Here is a 19,592-nt window from a genome sequence, read left to right as displayed (position 1 = left end):
CACAAGCTCTTATTGCTCGATGCTGTGGTGTTCATTTTTGCATGGAACAATTTTTAAGCATTGACGATCATTCCGTTCAAGTAATAAATGTTGTTTAACCAGTATGGTTATTCGATTAAGACTAAAACAATGGAATTTAACTTCTGATTATGTTTCATTCCCAAAAGTGTGTCTAAATTTCAAAAAAGCTACACTATAGTGGATTGTGATTGTGATACAGAGCATTGTGAAAATATAATGTTGGCCTTCTCTATCCAAACATTTGATCTTAATACTGTTGCTCATTTTTCAGTTGAAGAGCACAATGGCTCTCAGTCTCTCTAGTGCCAAGCATGACAATGAGCTGCTAAAGGAGCAAGTCGAGGAGGAGCAGGAGAGTAAATCTGAACTGCAGAGGCTCATTTCCAAACTAAACAGTGAGGTGACCCACTGGCGGACACGCTATGAAACTGATGCTATTCAGAGGACTGACGAGCTCGAAGAGTCCAAGTAAGCAGTGTGGTCTGTTATCAGATATGCTGAAACCAGCTCAGCCTCAGTGGCTGATTTTGCAAAGTTTTGTGGTACAGAGTAATAAAAGTTGTGCAGAAAATTAAATGTTATTTAATTCTAAACATACATCCTGAAGTGACACAGCAAGAAACATCCGTCTTTGAATCTTAGGATACACGAGGTGTCATTTAAGAAATTGAGTAGCAAAAGTTAATGCCACTCATTGATATTTGGTTTCCCTCAGTTTACAGTATAGCATTATAAAGTACACACTCCAATCTGGACGTTACAAATTCCTGAGGTTTCAGCAAGAGGGTGTATTTTTAAGATCAGTAGTTAATCCTATTGAGCTTTGTACTGTTTCACTAGAGCTTTAGCCAAAACTGGGGGAAAGATTGTCCTAATGAGAGCTTTGATGAATTTAGAGTTATAACGCTTTGCAGCACTGAATGAGGCTCTTTGGCCCATCGTGTCTGTGCCAGCCATCAAACACCAATTGATGGGGCAGCATGGTGGCGCAGTGGTTAGCCCTGCAGCCTCACGGCGCTGAGGTCCTTCGATCCCGACTCTGGGTCACTGTCCATGTGGAGTTTGCACATTCTCCTCATGTTTGAGTGCGTTTCGCCCCCGCAACCCAAAAATGTGCAGGCTCGGTGGATTGGCCACGGTAAATTGCCCCTTAATTGGAAAAAATGAATTGGGTACTCTAAATTTTAAAAAAAGACACCAATTTATTCTTTGTAATAGTTGATGACATATACAGCAATACAAGAAAATAATGAGTTCATACCCCTCGATGTAAAACAGTATAAATGAAATTTAATGGTAACTTTCACATGGAGGCACTTCAGAGAGCTTAATGCCATGAATTAATGCCTCTGAGATATAAATCCTTATCCCAATGTCTAAGAAGATTGAGATAAATGTGCATTGATCTTTGTGTGGTTGTACATTAAAGGAGCTTTGAAATTAAAGTTATGATTTTAAGGCTGACTGCTGTTCTGAGGGTTTGAAGATCTAAGAAAGGTTCAAGTGACGTGGGTATGGATGCTCGGGCCTACGGTATTTGAATATTGCTTGAAGAGTTAGAGATCTATCTAGAGGCATATGGCATGGCACAAAGATACACAGGATTAAACCGGGGCACCTTTATTATTAGCTGTCAAATTAATACATTCAGCATTGAGAAGCATGGAACATATTGAGATAAATATAATTTTGATTATCCAGTCTTCAGTTTAAAGGTTGGCTGGAGATGACAGGGTTGGGCCACTGACAGGGAAGCAGAAAGCACTTTAAAAGGTGTCATTTGTCAGGGCCATAGACTTGCAATGCAATGGTACATGCTTAATTTGACAAACAATGGATGAGATTTAAACGTATCAATTTATCAAATTCATCATTAGCACAGCCACTTTCATTGAATTATTGAAAGTTAGAGAAAACTCAAAGTACTGGCACGATAATGGGAGATCAGAACTGGGAGGCATTAAATCTGAACTATTAATTGCTCAGGAGCAGTGTGGGATTAACTGCTTTGCATAAAACTGACTTTCTTGGATCAGTAACTAATGACTACACCCTTTGCTAAGCTTTCTTTTGGACATAGTTTGACCAAAATTAAAAGCAAAATGTTTAAAGAAAGCTTAAAGTTCTATGTTCATTTGATTGGTGGTATCTCTTTAAATAAAATTACATAATCTTGTTCCATTTTTAATCATTTTTGCCCCCCCAACTGAAATGAGAATAAAGGATTTCAAAGCATTGTTCCAAAATATTAATTTTATGTCACAAGTCGAATTAAATCTGAAAGAAAACATTTTGAAAAATGGCTGTGTATTTACCATAGATGGTATCATCTCCCACCTCCACCTTCACAACCTTTTTACCAGCCCTCCACACACCCCGGCGCGATTCTCCGCTCCCCACGGCGGGTGGGAGAATCGCTGGAGGGCCGGGCGACTCATTTCACGCCCCCCTGGCGCCTCCCGCGATTCTCCCACCCTCCGCTCGGAAGAATCGGCGCTCGCCATTTTTTACGGCGACCGGCGATTCTCCGGCCCAGATGGGCCGAGCGGCTTGCCGTTCGCGACCGTTTCACGATGGCGGCAACCACACCTGGTTGCTGCCATCGTGAACATGGGCACCAAAGGCCCGTTTGAAGCTTGTGGGGGGCGGAGAGGGGAGTGAGCACCACGGCCGTGCTCGTGAGGGGACTGGCCCACGATCGGTGCCCACCGATCGTCGGGCCGGCGTCTCAAAGCGACGCACTCTTTCCCCTCTGCCGCCCCGCAAGATCAAGCTGCCACATCTTGCGGGGCAGCGGAGGGGAAGACGGCCACTGTGCATGTGTGGGTTTGAGCCGTCAGCCGTCGTGACGTCAGCCGCGCATGCGCGGGTTGGAGCTGGCCAACCTGCGCATGTGCGGCTGACGTCACATCGGCGCCGCCGTCGCGTCATTCTTGGCGTGCCACCTTGACGCAAGCGTCAAGGCCCGGCTGCCGAGAATAACGGAGCGCTGCTCCTAGCCCCTGGGTGGGGGTGAATACGGTGAGAGGAACGGCCTCCGAGGCCGTCGTGAAACTCGGCCGAGTTCACGACAGCCTTCCCGATTTTTCCCGGGAGCAGAGAATTCCGCCGCCCAACCCCCGCATCATTTCAAAACAGTCTAGTACTGATTTAGTGAAGTAAACCCTTCCTCTTCTTCACTCACTAAGAAACTTTGTGTTACTGGCCATGAGTTCTGTGGGTCCTTGCTGATTAACCCGATCCTAGAGTCGTATCTTCCACCATACACTTTCCGTTATGTGGGGTTGTTCCTTGGACTCTAGATGGTTGGCATTCCTTTCTCGGGCTCCTTTTTATGGCCTCCTCGCAAATTGTGTCCCTTCAAATCAGGAGGTTCCACTGAGCCAGGGTCTCCCAGGTTTTGACATTTCTTGAGGTAAGCCTTCAGGCTGTCTTTGAAGCACTTCCTTTTTCCTCCTCTTGTCCAGGAGCCTTCCTTGAGCTGGGCGAAGAAGATTTGCTTGCATCCTTAATAAATGCCAGGTGTTTGGAAGCACAGCAATTCTTCGAAGACAGGAGTTTTCAGGAATTACTTTATTGAAGTGTGTGCAGACTGGCAACTGCCAACTCTTGCAAAGGGCAAAGTTGCAGGGTCTCCCTAACAACAACAATTAAACTCTTTCCTCTCCTAAAGAGGGCATTGAAATTGCAGGTCTTTTGAGTGGTAATCAGGAGATTCCAAATGCCCTGCCCCCAAAAGTTGATGCCGTAACGATGTCTAATACGTTAGATCTTCCTCCAACCCAATTGTTGTGCAGCTGATTGTTCCATTCCACCATCTGCTCTCAGTCATTTATTTCAGATTTATGTTGTGTGCATCACCAAGAGATCAAAGGGGCTGATTGTACTGACTGTCAGCAATTGGAATCAGACATCTCGCAGATTGTTCTGGCTTTCCTGATCAAAGTAAAAGTTAGAATTAAAGCTGGCTGCTTTCCACAACGTACTGGAGAAATCCTCCCGAGTGACGTTTTTGTACAATGCATTATACGTCCTTCTTCTTATTGCACTACATTTTACAATGTAGAGTTTTATGGTTTTGGATTACTTTGTTGTTTTTTTAAGTAGATCCATCACATAAGGAATATTAGGCAGTTTGATTAGTTTTAGTAGCTCTCCTCAGGTAGATGTACAGCATGAAACTGGTGTTTTGTGCATCAGGGTTTTTCAAGATGCGGTTGGCGACCCGTGGATGTGTCGCGGGCGGATGTCAGAAGGGTCGCGGAGCTGAGGGTCGCGGCGTTTGTGTATCCAGTCTCAGCATCAGATTTATGTGTCCTTGTGTAAATCACATGATTTTCCTGTCATAGGATCACTCTGCGCTCCTCAGATGTGAAGAGATAATTTAAGGTGAAGTTTTAGTCAGTTTCAGGAATTCGGTCAAAAAACAGAGGCTACATCACCACGCGATTGAGTGAGCGCAATCAATGCAGCAAAAAAATATGGTTTAAATTGAAATGGCTGCCGAGTTGGTTGTTGAGCTATTTTGTTGAAGGATTTTGTTTTGTAAATACTTCCCTAGCTTTCTTCATGGTGAAGCAGAAGTTCAACTGCTGTTTTCATGCAGCAGACAGCTTGTTTTGAAAAGTCATTGAGGCAGGATTTTGGGTTTGAATCCATACACAAACCAGGCTGTGATGCCTTGTGGCTCCAGCAGTCATGTGACGAGCCAGAGGATGCATGTAGCTGTGGATTGGATGATTTTTTAAAAAACATTTTCATTGGAGCTGACATGATCGCATTTGAAATACCAGGGGCTGGATTCTATTTGTGGAAGACCATGGGCGTAATTCTCCGACCACGACGCCGGGTGGGAGAATCGCGGGAGTGCCGGGCGACTCACGCCACGCCACCCTGGCACCCGCACGTGATTTTCCCACCCCCCCCCCCCCCAAAAACGGCGTGTCGCGTTTTTCGACAGGCCGCTCGGAGAATGGTTGAGCGGCGATTCTCCGGCCCAGATGGGTCGAGCGGCCTGCCTAATACGACCAGTTCACGCTGGCACCAACCACACCTGGTCGCTGCCAGCGTGAACAGCGCGCGACCGCTGTGTGTGGGGCCTGTGGGGGCGGAGGGCGGATCAAGCACCAGGGGGGTGCTCAGGAGGGGTCTGGCCCGCGATCCATGCCCACAGATCGTCGGGCCGGCATCTCTGAAAGATGCACTCTTTTCCCTCCGCCGCCCCGCAAGATCAATCCTCCATGTCTTGCGGGGCAGCGGAGGGGAAGACGGCAACCGTGCATGCGCGGGTTGGCGCCGGCCAACCTGCACACGCGCGGGTGACGTCATTTAGGTGCCGCCGGCCGCGTGATTCAGGCGGCGCCGCTTTGACGCAAGCGTCCAGGCCCGGCGCGCGAGATTGACGCGCCGCCGCTCCTAGTCCCCTGGGGGTGGGAGAATAGGGGGTGAGGAGCGGCCTCCGATGCCGGAGTGAAACACTCCGGTTTTCACTCCGACGTCGGCACTTTGTCTCCCTTTGGGAGAACCACGCCCCATGTCCTCCCGCCGAAGCTGAATTGCACCAGCTTTACGATCCCCTTGGGTCGCAAAATAGGTCGCAAGTTCCACACTATGCAGGATGCCTTTGTGAACTTCACCCACAATAGATGCTAGGTTAACTTAAAGCTGCTTGAGTCACCTCTACGTCCCTATTTTCTAAAATATTGTTTCATTGGGTGTTTTCTAGTCTTTTTGCCTTGTTTCTAAAGATCCCACTGAAGATAATGGCTAATGCATTATTTAAATACCATGGGCGGGATTCTGTGATCCTGATGGCGTCAACAGGCCCCCAGGAGCAGCGATTGTGAGTCCCTCAATAGATCAGCACAGCACTGGACTGACCCACGCCGCTCCAGCTGCAGATACCGCCGTCAAATGGGCTCTGTAGTGCAACCAGCGTAATTGCGCGCATGCACGGTGGCTTCCTTTTCCGCGCCGGCCCCGATGCAACATGGCGTAGGGGCTACAGGTGCCGGCACGGATCAAAAGAGGCCCACAGCCCAAGAGGCCGGCCTGCCAATTGGTAGGCTCCGATCGCGGACCAGGCCACAGGGGAGCCCCACCTCACACACCCTCCCCAACCCCCCCAAACAGGCCGCCTCCGGATAGATGTACACTGAGGTCCCGCTGGGTAAGCGCACACGTGGACTGCGCCGGCGGGACTCGGATTTATTTTGCGGCCACTCGGCCCATCCCGGGCTGAGAATCGCCGGGGGGCGGGGCCGCATCGAGTGGCCCCTGACCGGCGCCACGCCAACCGCGCCAGCGCCGATAGAGCCAATTTTCCAGCGATTCTCCGGCCCGGCTTGGGCTGAGAGAATCCCGCCCCATATATGGGGCCTGATTTTAACCCTACTCAAATGGATAGGCTTTGAGTGAGTTAAAATTTCACCTGTGTCTTGACTTCCTTTAACGTTTTCAGCCTACCGTTGAGAGCCTGATCTGAAATTTGATAGCTCTCCCAACTCTGAACCTCTCTGCAGACAACCCCAGTGAGTGGAGACAGAAGTTCCAGCCCTAAATTCTGGCTTCACATTCAGCAGGTCTCTCCCATCTCCGACCCACAATCATATAGATTATGAGAGCAGGGTCAGAACTATGCACCTTCTAACCTTGAGGTGAGAGTGCCATCGTTAATCAGAATTAAATCTGAGACACTTGTATATTTGTGTCCGCTCAAAGACTCAACGGGTGTGATCGAGTGGCCCTGTTTGCTACGGGCACATGTTATTGCCACTCAATCTCACAAGCAGCCAAACACAGGATTTGAGCCAGCATGATCTCAGTTTGAGGCAAGTCATGTGCCTCTCTGCCAATTGGCTGTGGCTAGTCATGTGACTCCCCGCCAATTAGCTGAGAGGTTGGTAGCTCCGCCTACAAGGCGGGGTATAAGAACTCGCACCGGCTGGCTGTCGGCCTTTCTCTGTACGTCCACTGCCGGGCACACATCTAGCATATTAAAGCCTGTTATTTGGAACGACTCTACGACGCGAGTCCAATTGATGGTGCATCAATCAGCTTACCCCTCCCCCCCCCTTAATCCTACACAAGTTTAAATACATTTTAATATAATTAAGGGACTTGATGTAGTCGCTTCTGCCCAAAATGTATCCGCCGACCCCAGGTGCGTGACCCTGGCTCAAATCACTATTGCTTTTCAAAAGCGAAAACCAGTGGATATGCCTGGAGGCACTAGGGGTTGAGGGACAAGGCTAGGCATTGCCCCCTAGCAGTGCCACCTTGCAGTACCCTGAAGCAGTGCCCCTTCACGGCATACATGAAGGGACAGTGCCAAATGAGCACATTAAGGCAGCAGTGCTTTGGGGGCACTGGCAGGAGGTTCCCCTTATATGAGACGGGAGAGAAATGTGGGTTGGAGGGGGGGGGAATGCCTGCAAGGGGGGGGTGATTTCAAACTCGGATCGTAGTGCATTTTCAAGATGCTGCCACGATCTCTGCGGAGCTGGTCTTGCCGGCTCTATCAAGTCCAGCGCTGCCAAAGTGATGGCGCAAACCACGCCCCAGGTCCCAGAAAATCTGGCTGTGTTTCTGGAGAGAAACATGATGGTTTTCAGTTGGAGCCTGACACTGAAATATTTGGGGAAAATTCTGTGCTGGAAACGCCCCTCCTTGAGTTTAGGAAAAGGAAAATATGTTCTGTAAATGTGTTGTCACTTTGTTAGTTGACACCATGTCACCTTCTGGATCTTTCATTGCTTCCTTTGCACTTTTTTTTATTTTGGTGGCCTTGCTCTGGTGAAGACTCTTATATTTTGTTAAAACCAAAAGCCAAATACAGATTACGTTTCTCTTACCCGCGTTTTGATTGAAGGAAGTGGAACATTCGATCACAAGTGAGCAGTACCTGTTCAGGAGCTCGATAACGAGGCTTCTGTTGGGAGCAGGGGCTGTTTAAAGTTAAGGCACTGAGCCTCTTACAAAGAACGAGGAAGAGAATGCGGTTGTGTTAAGTTAACATTTTCCAGAGGGCATGTGAATGAGGAGCCGTACTAACAAATTGTCTTGGCCAGCCTTGTTTTTTTAACATCTTTTTCCCCTAATTTCTTGCCATGACTTTGATTTTTTTAGTCAGAAACGTGGAGTTTCCAGGCTCCAGACATTTCTGGAGATAAACATAACACTTCTGTGGAGCCAAGATGGATATACTTTGGATATCTTTACTCACTCGACTAATTGGAATATTGCACAGCGGCAAGGTGAATGACCAGTCAATCTGTTTTAATGGTAGTGTAGGCGGAGGATTAATTGTTGGCCAGAATGGTATTGTCTTCACAAAGTGCTGCAGGACCTTTTACAAAATAATACAGGCAGAAGGACCGTCAGTTCACTGACATTCACTCTTTCCACAATGCAGTGAATGTCAGCATAGCTCATGTGCTGAAGCCAGGGCCGGCTCAAGGCACCGGCAACTCGGGCAGTCGCCCGGGGCGCCATGTGCTAGGGGGTGCCAGACTCAGGTCCCGCGCATGCGCAGTTGGGCCGGTGCCAACCAGCGCATGCGCGGTGGCCGCCCTCCCCCAGTGCGGCCCCCCGCTCGGTCCGCTCCCCCCCCCCCCGCGGGTCCGCCCCCCCCCGGGTCCGCCCCCCCCCCCGGGTCCGCCCCCCCCCCCCCCCGGGTCCGCCCCCCCCCCCCCGGGTCCGCCCCCCCCCGGGTCCGCCCCCCCCCCGGGTCCGCCCCCCCCCGGGTCCGCCCCCCCCCGGGTCCGCCCCCCCCTCGCCCCCCCCCCCTCGGCCCCGCCCCCCCTCTCGCCCCCCCCCCCCCTCTCGGCCCCCCCCCAAGGGCGCCGAAGTTCAGCTTGCCCGGGGCGCCAGCAACCCTAGGGCCGGCGCTGGCTGAAGCTGTATGAAGTAAATGTGTTGTTGTTATCATATCTCCAAACTCTTATCTGGGAGACAGGTAAGGAGTATAAAGTAGAGTGAAGACTAGTAAGGAGTATAAAGTAGAGTAAAGCCTCCACAGTGCCAGATGACCATAGGCTGCTTTCCCCTTTGAGAGTTGACTGGTGGCTATTTAACCTGAGGGTCACCACACATCAGGCGAGGGGCAAGGTTGAGAAGGCAGGGCCTTTATGGATAACCTTAGCTTGTATGGGAATTGAACCCACTCTGTCATTAGCCCAAAAGAGGAGTGGCATTCAGAAGTTATTTTCTGTGCCTGGTGGGAGGTGGGGGGGGGGGGGGGGGGGGGGTGTATTTGATTTAAACTATGAGCACTGACAACATAAATAAGCACGTGGCTTGAAACTTCGCTGCGCCTCTATTGAGCGCAGGAACAGAATTTACATCAGAAATGCCAGAATGGTGTAGCATTCAAGGGCGCATGCTTGTATCGCTTCTGGCAGTGTTAGCTAGTGTTGACTAGCCTACTGCGGATAATTCCCCCAATTGTGCAGTCCCCATCATCAAAGTATTGAGGATAGCAGCAAATCGCAGGTTATTGATAATTGTTGATGCTTTTTTGAAATTCTAATCTTTATGGAGAAGTTCTTTAAGTCAGCCTGCCTGACTGATATATAATAGCAAAGACGTTTCTCAGACATTTACCTGCTGGGTTCCTGCTGGCTGCAATTATACAGACTCCAAAATGTTAGTGCCATGTTTGACAAATTATGATAAACGATGTTCTAGATTAACATTCCCATATGTGGCAAGCGAGTCGATTTTACGAACACCATTTACAGATCTCTTGAATGAAAATGCTTTCCAGCAGCAGGTTTAATGTGCGCATTTAATTAAATTATTTCACTGACCTGCTAAAGAAAAAAACCTCAGGAAAAAAAATTAACTTCAAGGCTTGACTAAGGCCTCCATTTTCAGCTACTTTAATAAGCTGCAGGGCTTGAAGGGTTCCAGCAAATTATTCCCATCATTCGGGTGTTTAATGAGGATGAAATCCATTTTGAAGATTCACTTGATATTTATTAAGTTGTGCGGGTGCCATTCTTCTTCGTGAAAATGGTCAAGGACCAAGACCGGGAACAACAGTGAGGCAAAACCAAGTTTGGCCTTTAAAAGACTGCAGATTGTAAGACAAAGGCAAGGCTGGGTGCATTTAATGGTCCTATAAAAGAATTAATTAGAATTGGAGATTTCACCATCTAATCCCAACATTGGTGTATCCGAATATTGAATTTGTTCATAATAGGACAAGCATTCTGAAGAATGTGTGGGACATGTTGGGTTTCTGGAGCCCACATAAAATAATGCTCGAAGCTATGTTCCTTGTCTACTGCAAGAGTAATGCAGTGTACATAAAATGATGTCGGTTTTACAACAGCTGGGGCTGCTTCAGGAATCTAGAATAAGAGGAGTTGTTGGCTGCTGCAGCATAATAAATCACCTTACTTGGAAAGAGATAATAATCTGTGGATTTCTTTTCCAGCACAAATCAATCCCAAAGACACAATGCTCGTTGTTTCCATGAGTACAGTCAAATGGATGTTTCCTCCCAATGTTCAAGGCTTTTATATTCTTTGTCAGCTCATGCTTTGTCAGATAGCGGTGTCTTTGCACAAGATCAACCACTGTGGTTGCCTTAAATCATCCATCTAAACACCAGCATTCTGAGCTGAGGCAGAAGAGGGGAATGGGTATGTGCCAGAATGGGGGATTCTCATTTCTGATTGGACAGAGCTGGGCATCCAGGAAAGGAGGCTCGTCCCCTTTGATTCCGAAGGGCACCGTTACAAATTCGTGTTTACTCCAGTTCGCATCTTGGATTGAATGGAATCAGTCATTCCTGTGAGCAGTTAGGACATCTTTAATGACTCCTGTTGCCCTATATTTATATGCATAATCATGTAACTGGGTGGAGGGGAACATTAATACCCTCTCATGTGCGCAACAGAATATTTGTGTCCTTTTGCCGATGCTAATTTGTCCAAAGATTGGCTTGGGTTCATCTTTGACTTTGCACAACAATGTGAAATGAGTGACAGGGAATGGCAATTAATTTTGCACCAATGCAAGTAAAAATCTGAAGAGATATGAAATGCTTTGTTCTGACCAGTTTGACACTATCGCGTAATTGAACAGCTGCCTCTACTGCGTGATGAAGCGAGGCTTGATACAAATTGTCAAGCTGCTTTAACTTACCCCAGCCGTACAACAATTACAGTCAGATTCACTTTCTTCAATCTTTACCACATGTCTTTGATATCATGATACGAATTTAAGGGGGGCGATTTTCAGCCCTCTCTGTCCTTGCACAAACTTGGCACAGGCTCAAAATCTGGAGAGAATTGAAAAACGTGAGGGATTTGCAATTTTCATGTCCGCTCCCTCTAGCGTCAGTGGAATAGTGCGATTCATGCTGCAGAAGCCTGGGATCCTCATGAGCATGTGATTATTACAGGCGGCACGGTAGCACAGTGATTATCACTGTTGCTTCATAGCGGCAGGGTTCCATGTTCAATTCCCAGCTTGGGTCACTTCTGTGTGGAGTCTGCACGTTCTCCCCGTGTCTGCGTGGGTTTCCTCCGGGTGCTCCGGATTCCTCCCACAAGTCCCAAAAGTCGTGCTTGTTCGGTGAATTGGACATTCTGAATTCTCCATCAGTGTACCCGAACAGGCGCCGGAATGTGGCGATGAGGGGCTTTTCACAGTAACTTCATTGCAATGTTAATGGAAGCCTACTTGTGACAATAATAAATATTATTGTTATTATTATTATTAATGAGCATTCACTTTAGACCTTTCCCTCTCACGGGATATTTGCCGGGCACCAGCGGGTCTGCATAAATGTAAACTTGGCAGCCTCCCCTCCAACGGGGATACAGGGGGTGAGCAGTCAGGCAGCCACAATTTCCCCAGGCTCTTCACACTCAGTGTGGACTAGAAAGGACATGGGGGAAACCGATAAATTCAACTTGAGGCGGGGGCTGAGGGTCAGTCTCTCAATCTCCGGGGTAGGGGTCCTAGCAGGCCCTACACCTTCCATTCACTTCAGGATGCCCCTTGCTTTAATGGGGTCTGGTGGCTGGCATGCAGGCATCGCTTACTGTGTCCTCCTTGCTGGGCTTATGGCCACATCACTGCTGAGGGTATGCCCCTCCTTACTGAGAGCTGGAAAGTGGGAGAGGAGGTGAATGCTGAGGTTCAGCATTGAGCTTTTTGGGTGGGGTGCCATGAGAGGCCAGGCTACAAGGGCAGAGTGGGGTTCTCAGAAATGAGTTTCATCCCTGTCTCATGAGAATGACAATCGTCTTACTTGGAAAAGCACAAATGAACTGTTGAACTGAATCCTATACTCAGGCAGAACTCGAAGGACCAAGGGGTTAAGCTCTATTCCATATCAATTGCACTTGTCTATCAGCAATAAGGGTATAAGGTTGTGAAATGGGAGAATGAGGGTGCCCTCTAGATAAGTGCTCATCGTGCTAATTGCAGGTTTCACTCAAAACAACTATGCCTTGTCACAAGAGCCATTCAATTGCATGGAATGTCATTTCACCCAGCAACAACTGTCTTCACTGAGTCATTAGTGCTGAGTGTGCGTGGGGTTCGCGAAGCTTGGTCCTATGAAATAACAAAGTGGAAGGTCAGGTGGTGAGCAAAATGTTATTTATTACAAGTGCTATATTACAGTAGTGGCCTATCTTAACGAGTGCTGGTATTCGCCCGGACCCACTAGATACCTACAGTTTCTTACTCTTCCTCTGCTTCTGCTATACCACAGCTGATGTTGAGGTGACCTGCTGACATCCACGCACTGTGTTATGCGATGACTGTGACGGATTTCCCCTGCAGGGCCTGGATCTTGAGGGTCCAGGCACACTTTCGTGCAGCAGCGCCGCCTTCCTCCGTGTGCAAGGCTGAAGCTGTGTTGCTCACAGGGAGAGAGGTGTCAGATGGGCTGGACACCCTTGGGGTCTCCTGGATGGAGAGCCCTGGGCTATGGTCTTGCTAATCATCTTCTCTTTGCTCCTCCATGGTATAGAGTGGCAGCTGGTGTGAGATCCTGAAGCCCCGCCGCCTTCTGGCACAGACATTCATGATTCCCACCAGTGCCTGCACTATGCAGTTGAAACCCTGCACCATGGGAGTCCTGAGCTGAACCATGGAGCGGATATCCCCTGCCATGGCGTGCAGTCCTGCACCAAAATCTACACTGTGGATGCCACCCTTTCAACGTTTGCTTTGTTGCATAAAAGATCGGAGCAGGAGGAGGCCTTTTGGCCCTTCGAGCCTGCTCCGCCATTCATCATGATCATGCAACTCAATAGCCTAATCCTGCTTTCTCCATAGATACATAAGCATTGTGTGATGGGACCCCTCATCAGCCTGGCAGTCTCATGTGAGATGCTGCCACCTCTTCCTGATGCTCGTGACTGCATCTTTGCAGTTCCATTCACAACTGTTTCTTGTTTTTTTAAAAATAAAAACTGACTGCCCTCAAAGCCTTTTTATTTCATAAATGCAGGGCACGATCTACCAGTTGCATCCAGCCGGCATCAAGAGGGACACCAGCGGAAGATCCCGGGCGAGGCCTCTCGCGGGATTCCCGATGGTCCTTGTGCCTCACGAGTTCTAATCAGATGGGACAGGACCCAGACTCGCATAGTTAAAGAGCTTGAATGCTCGTTTAACTTACTCGCGCCAGAACTAAAGGACACCTGGAATCTATTGGCCATGCCACGTGCCATAATGGGGACCAGGCAGAGTGGCACTTCGGGGGAGTCTTCCAGGTGATCGGCGGTCCAGGATGGTTGGACTCTGGGCAGGATGGCACCCTTGTACTGCTGGTGCCACCCAGGAACCTTGGAACTGCCAGCCTGGCACCCTGACAGTGGCAACCAGATGCCCCTCTGACATTGCCAGGGTGCCCAGGTGGCGCTGGCAGGGGCACTACCAAGGTGCCAGGCTGGCATTTTGCCCACGCCAAGTTCAGGGCTGTGGGGGTGCCCTGCCCGTGTGAGGTGGAGAAGTTGCCCTTATTATACTTCTGTGGATAAAAGTGAAATGTGAACGCCATCTTTTGCAGTAATGATTGGTGCAGCATCTAACATAGGAGCAGCATTGGGCCGTTTATCCCCTCAAGCAAATATGTTGTGAGAAAAAAACTTTTCACTCAGCAAGTGTTTCGTGTCTGGAATGCACTGGCTCAAAATGTGGTGGAAGCAAATTCAAACGAGGTATTCAAGAGGGCATTTGTTGTGCAAGGTTATGGGGAAAAGGCAAGAGAGTGGCACTAAGTCGCAATTCTCATTCAAGGAACTGGTGCTGGCAGGATGGGCCAAATGGCCTCCTTCTGCAGCGTAACAATTCAGATTTTTGTGACGCCTGCTCCACCATCCCATCAGATCCACGCTGATCTGACTGTGACCTTTACTCCCCTTTCCTATCACCCCATATCCTTGACTTTCTTGTAGATCATAATCTGTCTGGCTGAAGCTATTTAAGGGAGTCAGAAAGCTGAATGTACAGACGTAAGAAGGTAGAAAGCCAAAAAGGAAGCTGCTGAGGTGAAAGAGTTTGATATGTTGTCCTATTAGAGATGAGCCATGAGGAATAATGCATAATTAGGATATATAGTGCACAAACAGGCTATTTGGCCCAGTGGCTCCGTGCTGGTGACTGTGTCTCCAAATGTTTCTTATCAGGGCAGCACGGTGGCGCAGTGGGTTAGCCCTGCTGCCTTACGGCGCTGAGGTCCCAGGTTCGATCCCGGCTCTGGGTCACTGACCGTGTGGAGTTTGCACATTCTCTCCGTGTTTGCGTGGGTTTCGCCCTCACAACACAAAGATGTGCAGGGTAGGTGGATTGGCCACGCTAAATTGCCCCTTAATTTGAAAAAATGAATTGGGTGCTCTAAATTTATTTTAAAAAAGAAAAGAAAATGTTTCTTATCTAACTCTATCATTGTATTCCTTATCCCTTCTATGTCTATCTTTCCCTTAAATCATGACCCCATTTTAACATTTAACAATTAACACCAACTAAAGCAAAACAGCAATAAAGCAATGCAGTACCATTCAGTATATAATCTTTAAAAGTTTGAGATTACCATAGAATAAATACATCATAGAAATATGAAAATCTTTGGTTTTAGAGGACTTTGTACAAACATTGTTATTTTATGTATTCACCGATTTATTACTTCATCTGAACTGCTTCAGCAGTGGATTCTATTGATGCTCACAGTTTCATTCATCATTACTGAGGATTCCGAAAGGCTATCTTGACATCATTGATTTCAAAGTGAGATGAGTCACATTGAGTTGGTGGCCAGGGACCCGGGTTCAATTGCAACCTTGGGTGACTGTCTGTGTGGAGCTTGCACGCTTTCCCCGTGTCTGCGTAACACACTTGCACACAGGTCAGAGAGTCGTTTGGAGGCTCTGACAACCCGAGCTGGCATACAGCTGCTGCCCTGAGGGTAACATTTTTAAACAATCAAGGAGAAGGGAAAACATCCGAAATCAGAGAGACGAGCAGGATGATGTCAGGGCTGGATACTGCCTGACCATTATGTTGGGGTGGGGGAGAGCTTGCGACCCCCACACACTATTTCTGTGACCACATTTGAGATAATGACCCATAGTTTGCAAATCCTTGCCTCAAACTCATCTATAATATATCCACGTCAACTACTCCCTGTGGTTGCAAGTTCCACATTCTTTGTAATCTTTGGGGAAGGAAGCTTCTCCTGAATTCCCTATTGAATTCCCTCTTATATTTATTGGCTATCTTATATTGACGGCCTCTAGTTATGTTCTTTCCGACAAGAGATGATGTTTTCTTTGTATTCTCTCCATCAAAATCTTTAAGATTTCTATCAGGTCACCACCTCATCCTTATTTCCTCGATCCTTTCCAGATATGTACGCCCACCGCCCACACATTTCTCATATCATCCTTGCAAGCCTTGTAGCACCTTCTCCAGTATCCTTCTGTATCCTTTTTATTATATGTGACAGGGGGTTCACGCACAATTATGCACGGTCCAACTAAGATTTGATTGATGAGGCACTAACGTCCTGACTTGTCCATTCTATCCTTTTAGAAATGAAGCATGGTTAACCTGTGTCACGACCTTTAATGATTGGTGTTTTCCTCTAACGAAACTTGCACCTTCCCACTCACAAGTGAATCCCTATTATTCACACCAACGTGTACCACCTCGCATTTATTTGTGTTCGTAGCATCATTTGCCAATTACTTGCCTGTTCTGCCGGCTCATTAATGTGCTGTGATTTGTTGCATCCCTTCTCGGTATTGATGATAATCCCTTCCCACCCACCCCCAATTACTGCAAATTTAAGAATTTTTGATTCCAAAGTCGAAATCATGAGTTGTGGTCCCAGCATTGTTCCCCATGGACCAGCACTTCCCACCTTCTGGCATTCTGGATAACTACACATTACTCCCACTCTCTCTGCTCTCTGTCTTGAAGCCAGCTAATGATCCATTCCCCTGACTCCATTTCAAAGGCCCTTTTAAAATCCAGCTAGATCACATGCACCAGTAACTGGTAGCTACCAAGAATACAGGAATTGTTGGTGGTAGAAGGTTGTCTATTTTTAAATACTGGATGTGTGCGAGGATATTTTTGAGTCACCATTTCGCTGCACGATTCAGACCCGGGCACCAGAGGAATATTTATTTATGCTTTCTGCTGGCAAAATGGGAGCAAGAGTTCAGGAGGACAAAGGAATGGGCAAATACAAGACGCATTCAGTGCAGAGACTTAGAAGTACAGTAATACGTTTTGATGAATGGAACAATGAAAGGAATGCCCTAACGGTACGGGTTCTTAACCACCTGGATGGACAGCGAGATCTAGGAAATCAAATATGTTGGCGCAGTTAGAAAAGGCCAGAAAGTGGCAAATGGGATTCTGGGTTCTATATGTGGGACATTGAGTATAAGCAGGAAGTTGTTTAAGTGTTGCTTGCTGATCTCGGCACTCCGTCATCGGAAGGATGTAAAAACTGTGGAAGCATTCATAAAAATGGTCTAAGGAATAAAAGGGTGTAAAGAAAGGCTCAAAAGTTTGAATCTTTTTTTACTTTTGAGGATTAAGTTGGAAGCTGAGGGAGGTGTGCGAAATTATGAAAGCTTTAGTGAGAATAAATGGAGCAAAGCTTATAGCCGGTAATCAGTGGTAAAGGAAGGAGCAAGAGAGTCCAGTTCAAGTTTGTTATTAAAGTGCAATGAGGCCAAGTTGGGAGAAATGTTTGCACAGAGCTGGGTACTAGCACATGGAAGCTTTACTACAAGTATCTATTGAGACAACAGATTAAAACATCATTTAAAAGGGAATTGTGTAAATATTTGAAAATATACATATAAAAGGCACTTGGAGAAATGACAGAGGAATGCGATTAAGGTAAATAGTTCAATTTGAAGAGCTAACACGGTCACAGATCAGATATATGAGATATGCATTCATCTGCTGTGCAATAATTTATGCGATTTGAAAAGCTGGAGAAGCATTTTCTGTACAAAAAAGCCAGCCCAATGAAAGCCTTATTAAACAGATTCCAAGCCAGATGGTGAAATATGAAACTAGACATAGATCCTTTTCTTGATATTCGGTTTATTCACAGAATGCAGTATTATATATCTCTGCCTCCTACCAACACCCCAGTGTACCAGCAGTCCATCTTTAATGATCATTTGAGTATAACAGTTAAACAAATTAATTAATTAACAGTCCATTAAAGGGGTACTGTAACAAAAATCAAAAGCTTTGACAAAGGGTGGCACGGCGGTTAGCACTGCTGCCTACGGCACTGAGGGCCCGGGTTCGATCACGGCCCCGGGTCACTGTCCAGGTAGAGATTGCACATTCTTCCGATGTCTGCATGGATCTCACCCCCACAACCCAAAGATGTGCCTGGTAGGCGGATTGGCCACGCTAAATTGCTCCTTAATTGGAAAAAAAATAATTGGGTACTCTGAATTTATTTTTTAAAACTTTGACAGAAACTTAGCAAATTAAATTTTAAAAACACTCACAGGACTGATGATGCACTCCAGCCCATGACGCCTGCCAGTTGGGATAAGACCCAAGAGTACCAATGGACCCAGCATAATCCATTCTGTTGACACCAATCTGATCCACACCAGCCATTCAGCCCCCAAAGGGTCCGAGTTGCTGTGGCAACCTAAACGTTTGAATGCATATTGTAATCTGGAATTATGAATAGTGATGGAAGAGGCTCCAAATTATTTTCAGCACTTGGCTGACCAGGGATCTCCCCTGTTCTTACCACCTGCCATTAGTGCATGTTGGCAGGATTTGCAAGCTATGTGTTTGGCTACATTATAAATGCACCTTCCTTGAGCATCAAGTGATGGAGTCGGTGGCATAGTGGTATTTTGATTAGACAAGTAATCCAGAAAGCCAAGGTAATGCTCTGGGGACCTGTCTTCATATCCCTCTCCGGCAGAATTCAATAAAAAATCTGGAGTTTAAAGTGTAATGATAACCGAGAAAGCATTGTCAATTGTCGTAAAAATGCATCTGCTCCACAATGTCCTTCAGGGAAAGAAATCTGCCATCGTAACTTGGCCTAGCCTACACCTGGCTCCAGACCCACCACGATGTGGTTACCAATGAACTGCCTCTGAAATGGTCTAGGAAGCCACTCAGTTGTATCAGAACTGCTAAATCGAAGTCAGTAAGGAAGGAAACTGGATGGCCCACCCGACATCGGCCTCGGCATCGGAAATGACAACAGTAAAATCAAACCGTGGCAATATCACCATTCCTTCATTCGCAAAATCCTGGAATTCCCTCCCTAAGAGCACTATGGGTGTGCACCTCCTCAGGGGTAATTAAGGTGTGCAATAAATGCTCGCCTAGCCATGTCCGCATGAATCACATGAATTAATAAAAATAAAGTTCTGGAGTTGGCTTTGAACCCAGACCTTCGAGCTTAGAAGCAGGCATTACGCCCCAAGACCTCCATTCAGTCCTTGTTCTTAATGTTTTAAGTGCCATTAAAAAAAATAAACCAATGAACAAATTAACTGCCCCTTAAAGGGACAAAACTAAACTAAACTTTAAAGAAAACTTATTAAATTGAAGTAGATTTGTGTTCCCAGGGCTGATGCGCATTCCAGCCCCTATGGTGCCCACTGGGTACGGAAGGCCTCAAGTGTGATCCTTTCTAGATGAACCCAGGCATGTACAAAGCTACAGAATGGGGAAAGTCAGCATGGTCTGATGTCCCACTGTCTGAAACTGCCAGGAGCAGATGCATGAGGGGGTCCTCATGCAGCATACAGTTACAATTGTCACTTTGCAATCTGAAAGACATATCTTCAAACACATCTTGTAGATGCATTTACTGGCATACAAAATGAACAGGTTGGCACATAACTTTGACTGCTTGTGTTCCTTACACTTGAAACATGCCAAGGCCTAGATAACATAGAGCAAGTGAGCAGCGCTGGATGGAGGATGTGCTCAGTGACCCTCTTCTGAACCCATGGCTTCCATTGAGGAGACCATATTGGATGTCATAGCCTGCAACATTATCAATAAATCATGGGAAGGGTGAA

The 19,592-nt window shown here is 47.2% G+C and overlaps 1 protein-coding gene across 10 annotated transcripts in view; it reads left to right on the top strand.

Annotated features, from left to right (window-relative positions):
- Positions 1–19,592, top strand: part of LOC119953289 (myosin-16) — a 456,622-nt gene that overhangs the window by 375,957 nt on the left and 61,073 nt on the right. For all 10 annotated transcript variants that reach the window (XM_038777389.1, XM_038777388.1, XM_038777387.1 and 7 more), the window contains one exon: positions 293–489. In XM_038777389.1, the coding sequence (XP_038633317.1) occupies positions 293–489 (197 nt within the window). The remainder of the gene's footprint in view (positions 1–292; positions 490–19,592) is intronic.

This window comes from Scyliorhinus canicula, chromosome 18 (genome assembly GCF_902713615.1).
Source record: "Scyliorhinus canicula chromosome 18, sScyCan1.1, whole genome shotgun sequence".
In the NCBI taxonomy this organism is placed as follows: Eukaryota; Metazoa; Chordata; class Chondrichthyes; order Carcharhiniformes; family Scyliorhinidae; genus Scyliorhinus; species Scyliorhinus canicula.
Note: the sequence above shows the minus strand (reverse complement) of the source record. Positions and strands in the feature narration are given on the sequence as shown.